This window comes from Gadus macrocephalus, chromosome 6 (assembly GCF_031168955.1).
Source record: "Gadus macrocephalus chromosome 6, ASM3116895v1".
Classification (NCBI taxonomy): domain Eukaryota; kingdom Metazoa; phylum Chordata; class Actinopteri; order Gadiformes; family Gadidae; genus Gadus; species Gadus macrocephalus.
The window spans coordinates 10,097,766-10,108,884 of NC_082387.1; the positions used below are offsets into that span (position 1 = coordinate 10,097,766).

The following is an 11,119-nucleotide window of genomic DNA, read 5'->3' on the forward strand; positions in this document are numbered from 1 at the left end:
TGATCCTCTGCCGCAGCGACTACCTCAGGTATACAACACGTAGAATAATGAGCAAGAACCGAACCGGAGCTGGAAACAGAATATTTAATAAATCCATGTCCGAAAAGATGTACGAAGAAGTACAACGCGTTCCTACCCCCTTGTTAACTTCATTGAATCATTGTATTTATTGTATTGTATGATACAAACTGAAAAAAAACATATAAAGGGTATTTTACCATTCTATTCTGGGCTTTTGTAAGTAATGGCTCATGTCACTGTTATCATATCTCTGATTGGATCCGACAGGGTTCAATGATCCCTATTGTTCGAATAGATTTATGTTTGGGGGTTCTCTATCTATCTATTTGTCTGTATGTCAGCCTTTTCCTTGTTCTCTGTTCTTGCCTTTTCCTTGTGAATGCCGGGGTCATGCACTCCTGTATATCGTTTTATCCTGATCATATTTGAGGCAGGATAGTGTAGTGATTAGGGTGTTTCGACTCCCAGCGGAAAGATACTTGGTTTGATTCCCAATGTCCACAGTCAAATCTGTACGCATTCCTTATCAAAATGACCCCTAATCCCTGCTTCTACATAACATGAGTCCGAAACCACTTTGGATGTAAGCGTCGGCTCCATGACTAAACACTAACTAGGATTCTTTTGAAGCATGTTGTGGTTTTCTCATTCTTGCGTTGTGTTTGCAGATTGTTTGGTCACAGCGGGGCTTGTGGCGCGTGCGGACAGTCCATCCCGGCCAATGAGATGGTGATGCGGGCACAGGGGGACGTGTTCCACCTCAAGGTGAGAGGTCGCAGTCCTGACACCCACTTCCTGTTGAACTAAACGACGTGTGTTAAGGCGATGATCCCCGGGGTGTCAATCTATGTCACTATGTATATATGAATGCCTGTGTGTGTGTGTGTGTGTGTGTGTGTGTGTGTGTGTGTGTGTCTGTGTGTCTGTGTGTCTGTGTGTCTGTGTGTCTGTGTGTGCATCATATAGGTAGACACACGTCAGTCGTCATGTATACGATTAAGTTGATATCTTTAGAAGTAAGACACCATCAAGTGGTTTATCCGACCATATAAACAGTGTCTGTTGTTGTTCCGAAGCGTGAAGGTCTCCGACTATTTTATTCTCAGATGTCAGAGTGACCCCCCAGGGCTTGTGAATCGGTTGAGTTTTTTGTAGTTGAATGAAGCTCCCGTCAGGAGCGTTACAATAGCCCCGCCCTGTTTATTTAAGATAATAACGTATAAGATACGATTATATTTTATTGATCCAAATAGGAAGTTCTTAAATTGCACAAAATACGCAACGGCTGAGTTAAAAAAAATATAATTAATTTGAAAAGGATGAAAGACAAAGAAATGACCGAAAATGTGTCCATAGACACAATAGGATTAGGAGTAGGGAACTTGCCGAGACACATTTAAACAGAAGAACATAGATGGTAGAAAGAAGTAAGCTAATGTTCTGTGTGTTGTGCAACTATTATAAAACATTTTCAGTGGCGAAAATGTGGTAATTTATCTTATGACGGAAACCGCTTTTATTGAACTATTAATTTCATCTGCTCGCTTGGGTTTTCAGGAGAAAATGTCAATGCGAATGAATACGTTACTGATCCATATTGTTGGGTTTCTACAAATGCACGCACACACACACACGCACACGGCCCCGCACGCACACACACAAACTTAAACTCACACTTATTGTTGTTTTTACAATCGTGCTCTAACCCTTCCTGCTGTTTTCGGGAGTTTACTGCTCATGTGAGATTGTGGTCTTCAGGGATGTTGTGTAATGTGGGCCTGCAAAGGCTAGGAGAGACACTAGCTGATAGGAAGGGCTGTACAAACCAGCCGGACTTGACTTGACCCTGACCTTGGCTCTCTGTCTTGCGCTCAGTGTTTCAGCTGTGCAACGTGTCGGAACCGGCTGGTACCGGGGGACCGCTTCCACTACGTCGATGGAACCATCTTCTGTGAACACGACCGGCCCGGTAACACTCTGGTCGCTAACCACGATCGCCCCGGCAACGCACACCTTGGGAACCTTCACCACGATCGGCCCGGCAACGGCCTCCTCGGCAACCGCCACCACCACGATCGCCCCGGCAACGGTCTCATCGGGACCCACCTGCCCCAGCTTCAGAGCAGCTCGGTGCTGACGGACCAGAAGGTGAGCCCCATCAGTCTGTAAAGGTCTGGGGGAGTTAGGGCCTCCATTATCACAGTTCTGTTGTCACCGCTGATTGGTAGAAATCCGTCAACTAAGGTAGACCGAAAACCTTTGGTTTTATTAAAAACACCATTGGTAAAAAATCATTTACGATATACATCATAAGTTAAGAAATTTAGTTTCAGCAGTGTTTTCACAAATCTGCCAAGCAGGGTTTTCTTCCCCTATAGGTGGCAGCAAACTCACCATTCCTTCCTTGAACATTGCTACTTTAATTTGTACTTGTCTCTTAAACTTCTAATCTTGCTGCCTGCAGGTTTGTTGAGTGGCACGGGGAACGGCTTGGACACAAAACCGGAAGCGCTTGTTGTGGTCATGGACTCTCATCTTCACTCAACTCCGACCTTACCAACCAGATGGACCACCCTTCATTTTTTACGACCCCCTTTTGTGCTTGTAGTAGACGTGAAGGAGGGTGTGTTGCTGTGTGTGGACTACAGTCAGATACGGATGTTGGGGAGCAACGCAACATGGGGGCAGACGGACAAGACAACCCATGAACATGAACAGACCAAGAAAAAGACTTATAACTGAAAAATATGGCTAGCCATAATAGCCATTCTTGATCTCCAACTCTCCTGATCTACAATGTTGTATGACTTATATTGTAAATGGTAACCCCTTTTTCAAACAAATCTAGACATATACACACACATAAACACGCACACACATACATCCAAACACATACAGTATATGTGACATGAGGATGTCAAATATGAACGATTGTTTTTTATGGTATTTCACACTGTTCTGTATTCCTGTGTGTGTTTGTGTGAATGTAAGAGGGAGAGAGAGAGAGAGAGAGAGAGAGAGAGAGAGAGAGAGAGAGAGAGAGAGAGAGAGAGAGAGAGAGAGAGAGAGAGAGAATCATGTACAGTGAAAAATATCCTATTAAAAAGATTTTACTGCAACATGACTGTTTCATTGGACGGAAATCACTCGCATTTGCAAGCACTTTAGTTATGTCTACTTTGGGTTAAAGTCATATTATCTCTCTCTCTCTCTCTCTCTCTCTCTCTCTCTCTCTCTCTCTCTCTCTCTCTCTCTCTCTCTCTCTTTTTCTCTCTTTCTCTCCCTCGTCCCATGGTGAAACCATGGCTGATTACCCTCTGGAATGGAGTTAAAGGCTCGAGGTCTGACCGTTTACCGAAGCAATTAAACATGAGCCTGGATCTGTGGTGGCGAAGGGCGGGGGGCTTATTCCGGGACTGGGTCTTTCACTGGTTGGTTGGGTGGCTTGATGGGTGGGTGCCCTGGTGGGCTGGTTAGATGGTTGACTGCCTGGCTCCGATAAATTGTAATTTGAGCGCAGCCTAATTAAAGCGTTGTGTGCTGCCCGGGAATCGGAGGCTTCTGTAGCGATCTGATGTTACGGAGGCGCAATTAAAGCACCTTGCAGCGACGGCTTCTTGTCTGACTGCCGCGTTGGTCTGCGTTCTGCTCGGGATTTTCTCTGGCGTTTGTTTTTTCTCCCCCTCCCCGTCATATTCAGGTTCGTTTTAGCGCTCCAACTTGCCTTAAGTCCTCACGCTTGTTTTTGCTGCTCAAACTCTCGCCACACACCTTCAGAGGTTCAGAGTTAATCTTTTCGAGATAGCAGCGAGTGCAGGCTCCGTGGATGCGAGGAGATAACATCTGCTCCACTTTCACACCTTGCCTGGGAGCATAGCAGCCATCAAACTTGCACCTTAATGCGCTTAGCTATTTCAAAAGTCCCACTTGTCACGGTAGGAGCTGATACCGCATCAATTATTTATTTCACGTCTGATCAGGAAGCGTCACGCAAATTCATTAACGTATGCAAATCACCACAATTACAATTATCTTTGTATCGTGATGGCAAAGAAATAAAAACCTCGGCACATTCTGGGGTCCCACCGCACCACAAGTTACACTCTGCATTCAAACCAATCAAATCTCATCTGCCTTTCACTAATTAGCCGGAACGTTTTCAGATGCCAATTAGCAGCTCTCATGAAAAGGCTCAGCGCCACGAGGCGTTGTCTTTTATCAGAGCAGTGCAGGTGTGCAGCTCGCCGTGTAGCCGGTGTCATGAGAAAGTGTTTATTCCCGCTAATGAATCATATTAACACATGCAGATGAGTGTAATTGCCTGAGCTCCTCCGCCTCACGCTGTGTGAAGGCACAAGATGAACCGGGGGATATTTTTACACACAGGCGGAGGGGAGGGGACGATCACCAGGCCTTCTGCTCCTGTCCAAGCTGCTGAGATCCGCAGATCCAACATGGCGGCCGTGTTTCCCCCCCTTCACGATGGCTGTGCTCTCCTCTGATGCTCGTCCAAGCTAGAGGTCATGTAGGAAAAGGTAGGACTGATCCTGGACTCTCTGGGGGTATGGGGTCATGAAGGGCTTGTCTGGGAGGTAGGGCTCCGTCTAACGGTCTGCTGTAGGAAACCTTACTCTCCCTGCAGAGGAGGTGGGAAGCTGAAGTGACGATTGTGGCTTCATGAGGTGTTGACGGGTGAAGATCACATGTTTTATAAATAGATAAATGGAGATATTTGTCAATGGATAGGTAGATAAGACAGGGATGGAGAGGTTGGTGTAGAGAGAGAGAGAGAAATGGATAGATGGATACATGTTGTGAGGAAGTGGGGATATTACTACATATTCATAACCGGCCGTTATGATGATACTAAAATGACATTACACCACATAGGCCACACTGTTCAAAAATTCTAATCCATATGAATGTCAGTGCTGTACTATGACATTAAAATACCATATATTTAACGCGCAGCTATGCTAGGAACCCATTTAGCCGTCTTCCTATTCAAGGCATTTTTGCTAGCTTAAGCATTTTTTGAGGAGATAGTTTTGGCAATTAACGAGTTGCTAATTACGAGCACACATTCGAACAGCATTACTAGTACGACGGAACATAACAACGTCGCGTGATCCACGCTGTTTTCTGTTCACGGTAAACAGACGGCACTGTCACACTAAATTTGTACCGGCTGCCAAATTTGTACCGGGCGCGTCATCCATACGTATTCCATTCCGAATCCAAACCTGCCTGCAACAGATGATCGCGTCGTCCGTTGCCGGGCAGGTTTCAAAAAACATTTGCGCTCATGTTGCCAAAGACGAAATAACATAATACAGTTAACGGATCGCTAGATAACACTTGTTTTTACTTTATATTTGTATTGTATTTCATTTTTTTATCAAATTTAGCTAGTAAACTGAGTGTTTAAAGCGGGTTTCAAAAAACATTTGTGCTCATGTTGCCAAAGACGAAATAACATAATACAGAAAACGGATCGCTAGATAACACTTGTTTTTACTTTATATTTGTATTGTATTTCATTGTTTAATCAAATTTAGCAAGTAAACTGAGTGTTTAAAGCAGGTCAAGGACGAAATAGCACAATACAGATAACGGATCGCTAGATAGAAGGTTTGCGAATGTTCGTGAACCTTTCACGTCATTCGACGCGGCAACGGACGACGCGATCATCTGTTGCCGGGCAGGTTTGGAATGGATTACGTATTGATGACGCGCCCGGTACAAATTTGGCAGCCGGTACAAATTTAGTGTGACAGCACCTCAGCGGAATGGGGGTGAAATTAGCCAAGCAAGCTGGATCTCAGCGCGGGAACCAAACCTACGGCCTAACGAGTAAAGAAAGCAAAGAAAAGCCTTTGCGACTCCAAGGCTCACGCAGGAATGTCGGGGGGGGGGGGGGGGAGGGAAGGTGGGGGGGTGCTCTCCCTCTCTTGTCCAATCGGAACGCTTTGAATAATTAAAGTGATCGGCTTAATTAGCTCAATTACGTTAATTTGACCACGGAACACGGCCATATGGTGAAAGGAAACAAAAGAGGGGGGAACTAATTAAAAGTAAAATAATGAGGATTTTAATTAACTGGCTCCCCAGACAGCCGAGCGCAGGGATCAAGAGCCCGGCACCGTAATTAAAGAGCTGTAGCGTTGGCAACATCTCTCTCCTCCTTCTATCTGGGAGCCTCTATCCGTCTAATTAAATCTGTAAATAAATTAGCAACATTCAGGGCTTCTGCTTGACTTAACACTGCCTGCGACCCCCTCCCCCCCACCCCCCCAACACACACACACCCACACACACACACTAACACACACACACACACACACACACACACACACACACACACACACACACACACACACACACACACACACACACACACACACACACACACACACACACACACACACACACACACACTTCCCCCCGACCAATAACACGTACACCTTACCTCCGACACCACACACCCTTCGTTTGTCTGCAAAGGTTGACGTAAGGTCTGCTATTAGAGGAGAGCTGTCGTGAAGGGTTTAGTATTTGTAAATTTGTCTGTGCGTGTTTACGTGCGTTGGTGTCTGTATGACGTGCGCGTGCGTTTGTGTGTGTGTGGGCCTGCCTACTATCATGTCTGCAGCTTAATATTATGTTTGTTTCCATTCATAACATGACGTGAGAGACGTATATCTGCTCAGACCAGAGAGAAACCGAAGACCAGAAAGTCTGGACCAGAAGGACAGGTACAAACTCTGAAGCAGTAATCTCTTCAAATCATCACGTTTATTATCTACACAAATTACAGGGAAGCAAAGGAATTCAAGATAAACAGAATCGGGCAGTAACAAAAATGAAACTCGGGAACTTTGAACATGTTCGCATTGAACCCCGGTGAACAGAATGAGGAACCTGTACAGGTGACACACAATGGACCAACGAGGCAATACCTGCAGGGGGTGTAGGCACTATACCGACAGGCATAGTTGTTGTAACATACAATAATATATATCTGTAAGCAATAACTTTCTAATCCAATTTTTTAACAAACATGTAACTGATTATAAATAAATACATACAAGATGGCCGTTTGTGATTGCATATTCCCCTGTGTTATCACACTCCGTCAACTAGCCTGTTTGCTTGCTTAACTAACTAGGTTATTGTGTGGTTTAACAGTATATCAGTACTAACATATGCAGGCAGAGAGCCATTAATACTGGACAGTGCATATTTCATATTAATTTAAGTAACTAATTAAGCAGGCGGGTGTTAAAATTCCCCATTGCAACTTACTTTTTCCCAAATGAAATGTTTGTAAATTAATTCCTTAATTAGTTTCTTCTTGTTCACAATTCCCAGGGTCTAATTTGCCCTGATCGTTGCGTGTTGAATATTAATGCCTGACTTATTTCAAAGGACAAAAACGAATATAGATTACACATGGAGTCGACTTTAAAACCAGTACACTTAGACAACTGCTGACGAATATAGTTTCTGCAGCGCTGCTCCGAGTCCCGCATCAAACACACAGGGGACAGATGGAGGGCATATGAAAAGAGATCAAATAAAGTATTATTAATTAATGAAATCTTTATCTATATGATTTGATGAGATCCATATAATTGAAGTTAAGTCAAGGAGCGATGATAGTGGTTAGGGGGTTCAGTATCTTTCCTAAAAGGTTCAGGGTTTTTGGTCCCTGATATCCTTGAGCATCCTAGAGCAAATGTCCCCTAACCCTTGACGGCTCTTTAATGACGTGTATCTGAGATGACTGTAATACACAGTGGATGAACGCATCTGCTCAATGACTAAATAATCAAATGGAAGTAAATGCGGCCGAAATCCAGACAAATTGCCGTCGATCAGATCAGTATTATCTCTGTGTCTGCAATGCTCCACACACTATCCCTCGGTTCTCTGTGTCTATCCGATCCTCCCTTGAAACACCCCATAATAGTCTTCTGTCAACATGTTAGTCTTCATGACAACGTGTCTGTAGAGGGATGGACGTGTTGAGGCAGCATTGGCATGTTTACAGTCCCAGAGAATATGCCTCTTTACACTTTTGACTCAATACATCACCCTCAATGTAAGCAACACACCAACAACATATAAATGTTCATATATTCAATTAACATCCAATGTTATATGTAGAATGCTGTTTGAACCACAACTCCTCCCATATGTGTACATGTGGACATGTTACACGTAGAATGCTGTTATAGCGCTCGTTTATACACACAGGACTCTGATATACAAACCAGTGAAATGTTTTTAAATGAAGTAAACACACTTTGGCAGGGTCTACTTTTTATATATTTTATGGTACAGCGGATTTCTGTTACATTTCAGAACTGAGCTAAGAAGAGAAAATGCAGAGTGACGTACAGAAATAAATGCAGAGACCCAGAGACAAATTACATACATTTACATCTAGTCATTCAGCATTTATCCGAAGCAAGTGTTGCTGAGAACAATCCAAAAAGCGCAGAATCTAAATGGGAGTGAAATAGAAAAAAATAGTGTGCTGTGCATCCAATCCATTTCAAAATAAAGATCAGCTAGGTTGCGCAAAACACTTAACCTTTTCTTGTAGCTGCTCCAATTTGGATCGTCTGCTTGAGTGTCCTCCGCCATACTTACATTTTGGAAAAAAAGTGCTATTTAATTACTAAATGTTAAGGTAGACGTAGAATTAAGTATTTTATTAGTTATGACATTTGTATCAAATTGATGAAACGTAGATTCAGACGGCCAGAAGCAGCCCAGGTGTTGGCGAAAGGTGAGGAGAACGATTTTCAAAATTAGGTTTTACATCGGTTTTAAAAGTAGAGGGACGAAAAAGACGTTAGTTATCATTGAGAAGCAGTCATGGTAGAAGCTGATGTTCCACTGTGTGGCTGTTAAGTCAGGAAAGATCCGGGGTTGGGGGGGCTGAGAGGTCTCATCACATCCTCCACCAAGGGAGCGAGGGAGATTGGAGAACAATCAAAATACAATTGATGTGATGAAGGGGGAGTTTTCTTCATCATTTCGTAAACCCATTTGAGATTTCTGTTGTAAATCAAAGGAGGGTCCAAGGAAGACCAGAGAGCAAACGTACAGAGCTCCCTACTTGTCCCTCTACCTCCCCCCAAACCCTGCTCTTTCCTCCCTGCATGCCCCCTCCTCGGAGAAACCCGGTGGAGCGCACGTGCGTTCATTAACGCCCTTTAATGAGGAGCAGATGCAACAGCCCCCGCGCATCTCTCCCTCTCCCTCTCTCTCTCTCTCGCCCTCACATAAACACTGCATACGCACGGACACCCAATGGCTGGTGGAGTGTACGGACCTGCGTGACTTTGCTGAAACCGACGCGCCCACAGAGTGCGCACGCACAAAAGCCATTTATAGGTCTGCATACACACAGCTAAACACTGGATATTTGTACATATTTAACTTGTCTGTGTTTCTTTCTTACGCTCTCGCTCACACACACACACACACACACACACACACACACACACACACACACACACACACACACACACACATACAGTGCTCATTCATCGGAAAGCTGGCCAGGTCTTTCCCATCTCTGAGGTGTGGACCTCATTTGTCCAATTTGGCCGCCGGATTGTGGTCGTATATCACCGATGCTACCCACCCCCTCCGCCCGCCTTACCCTGCCCCACTGAAATTAAATGAAACCATGAAGTGGTCACTGAGCGTTCAGAGCGATGGGGAAACGTCCTCTGAATACTCGACGCACTGTCACGGCCCTGCCTGCCATCTACTACTGCCCCCTACCACCAGGTATGGCTATGGCGTCAGATAAGGGCTACAGTAAATATAGCACATCATCCATAAATTTTTTTTGTTTTCGCATACTGTGTCTCAGACTAGACTTGTGTGCTTAACTCAAGCCTAAACCTTACCATCTTAAACTCTGCACTTAGACTTAACCCCCCACCCAACGGCGAAGCAAAGCTATTCCTAGGAAAAACTGAGGTTTCCAGCAGAAAAGCGAGTTGACTTTTAACCATGTGTTGTCCCAGAAGGGTGGAGCTTTAAATGGCTCTGTTGCTCTCCTTATTGGCTGTTAAACGTGAACACATCATCCCGGCCGGCTCTCTCTAATGAACACGCTGAGCCGGAGCTCTGGAACTGAACCCCTCCGCTGTAGAGGGCTGGCCCATCAGGGGCAGATCGGGGGTCCTACAGGGGCCATGCCTGCCAAAAGACAAACACAACACAGGATAGACCATCAAAATGAAAAATTACGATTTTTTTTAGTTTCGTAATTTCATTTGTGTCTTGCAAACAGTGGCCGAGTTTTACGTTGGCAGTCTCGGTCGGCAGATTAGAGAATCACAGAACAGGTGATGGCGATATCTTACAGCAGTTTTAGAAAGAAGGAGGGAATATAAACAGGAATATAAACAGAGTAGAAACGGTTGATGAATGGCTCTGTATTTCTTCAGGAGCCAAGCATTTATATCCAAGCATGTAGTAGTCACAGGCTATAGTGTCGCATGTTTACGTTTTATATTTATTTCAATATTGCGTTAGAGGATAAACCCCTTGAGATGCAGCATCTTGTTTTCAAGGGGGAAGTTAACATTTAATGCCCCGTTTACACCATCCCGCTAATGGCCGATGGACCACCGATGTGGAAGTCGGGGTGATTCGGGTGACATCGGGCTAAAAATGTATGATCGGGTCAATTTATCGGGGTAGCATTTACACATACCCGATGTTATAACGATAACATAACGATGTATGCCAGGGAAGACACCCGAAGTGCGTTTGGCGTCATTTGACGTCATTTCGAATGACGCCAAACACGTCAAATGACGCGTTTGGCGTCATTTGGCGTCATTTCGGGAGAAGGCAAAGGGGAGACTGGTTTAGACTGATATTTATTTATATATTTATTTATATTACAATAGCGATTTTATAATAATAGAACGCCGGTTCTAAATGGGCGAAGTACTCTGTAATTATAAAAGTAGGACATCCATCCATCACCCCCTATTTATACCCAAGTGGCAGATTGAGGGTCTTCCTTAACACAATCTGGTCACTCACAATCGTTATTTGT

General features: G+C 44.4%; 1 protein-coding gene across 4 annotated transcripts in view; it reads left to right on the forward strand.

The window, feature by feature from the left end:
* The window catches only part of LOC132459471 (LIM domain transcription factor LMO4-like), a 4,503-nt gene extending 1,363 nt beyond the window's left edge, over window positions 1-3,140 (forward strand). For 3 of the 4 annotated variants that reach the window (XM_060054029.1, XM_060054030.1, XM_060054028.1), the window contains exons 2-5: window positions 1-28; window positions 690-786; window positions 1,897-2,169; window positions 2,486-3,140. The exon at window positions 1-28 is cut by the window's left edge. In XM_060054029.1, the coding sequence (XP_059910012.1) occupies window positions 1-28; window positions 690-786; window positions 1,897-2,169; window positions 2,486-2,494 (407 nt within the window). In that variant the 3' untranslated portion in view covers window positions 2,495-3,140. The remainder of the gene's footprint in view (window positions 29-689; window positions 787-1,896; window positions 2,170-2,485) is intronic. The other variant, XR_009526249.1, reaches the window with a different exon arrangement.
* Window positions 3,141-11,119: the final 7,979 nt, after the last annotated feature.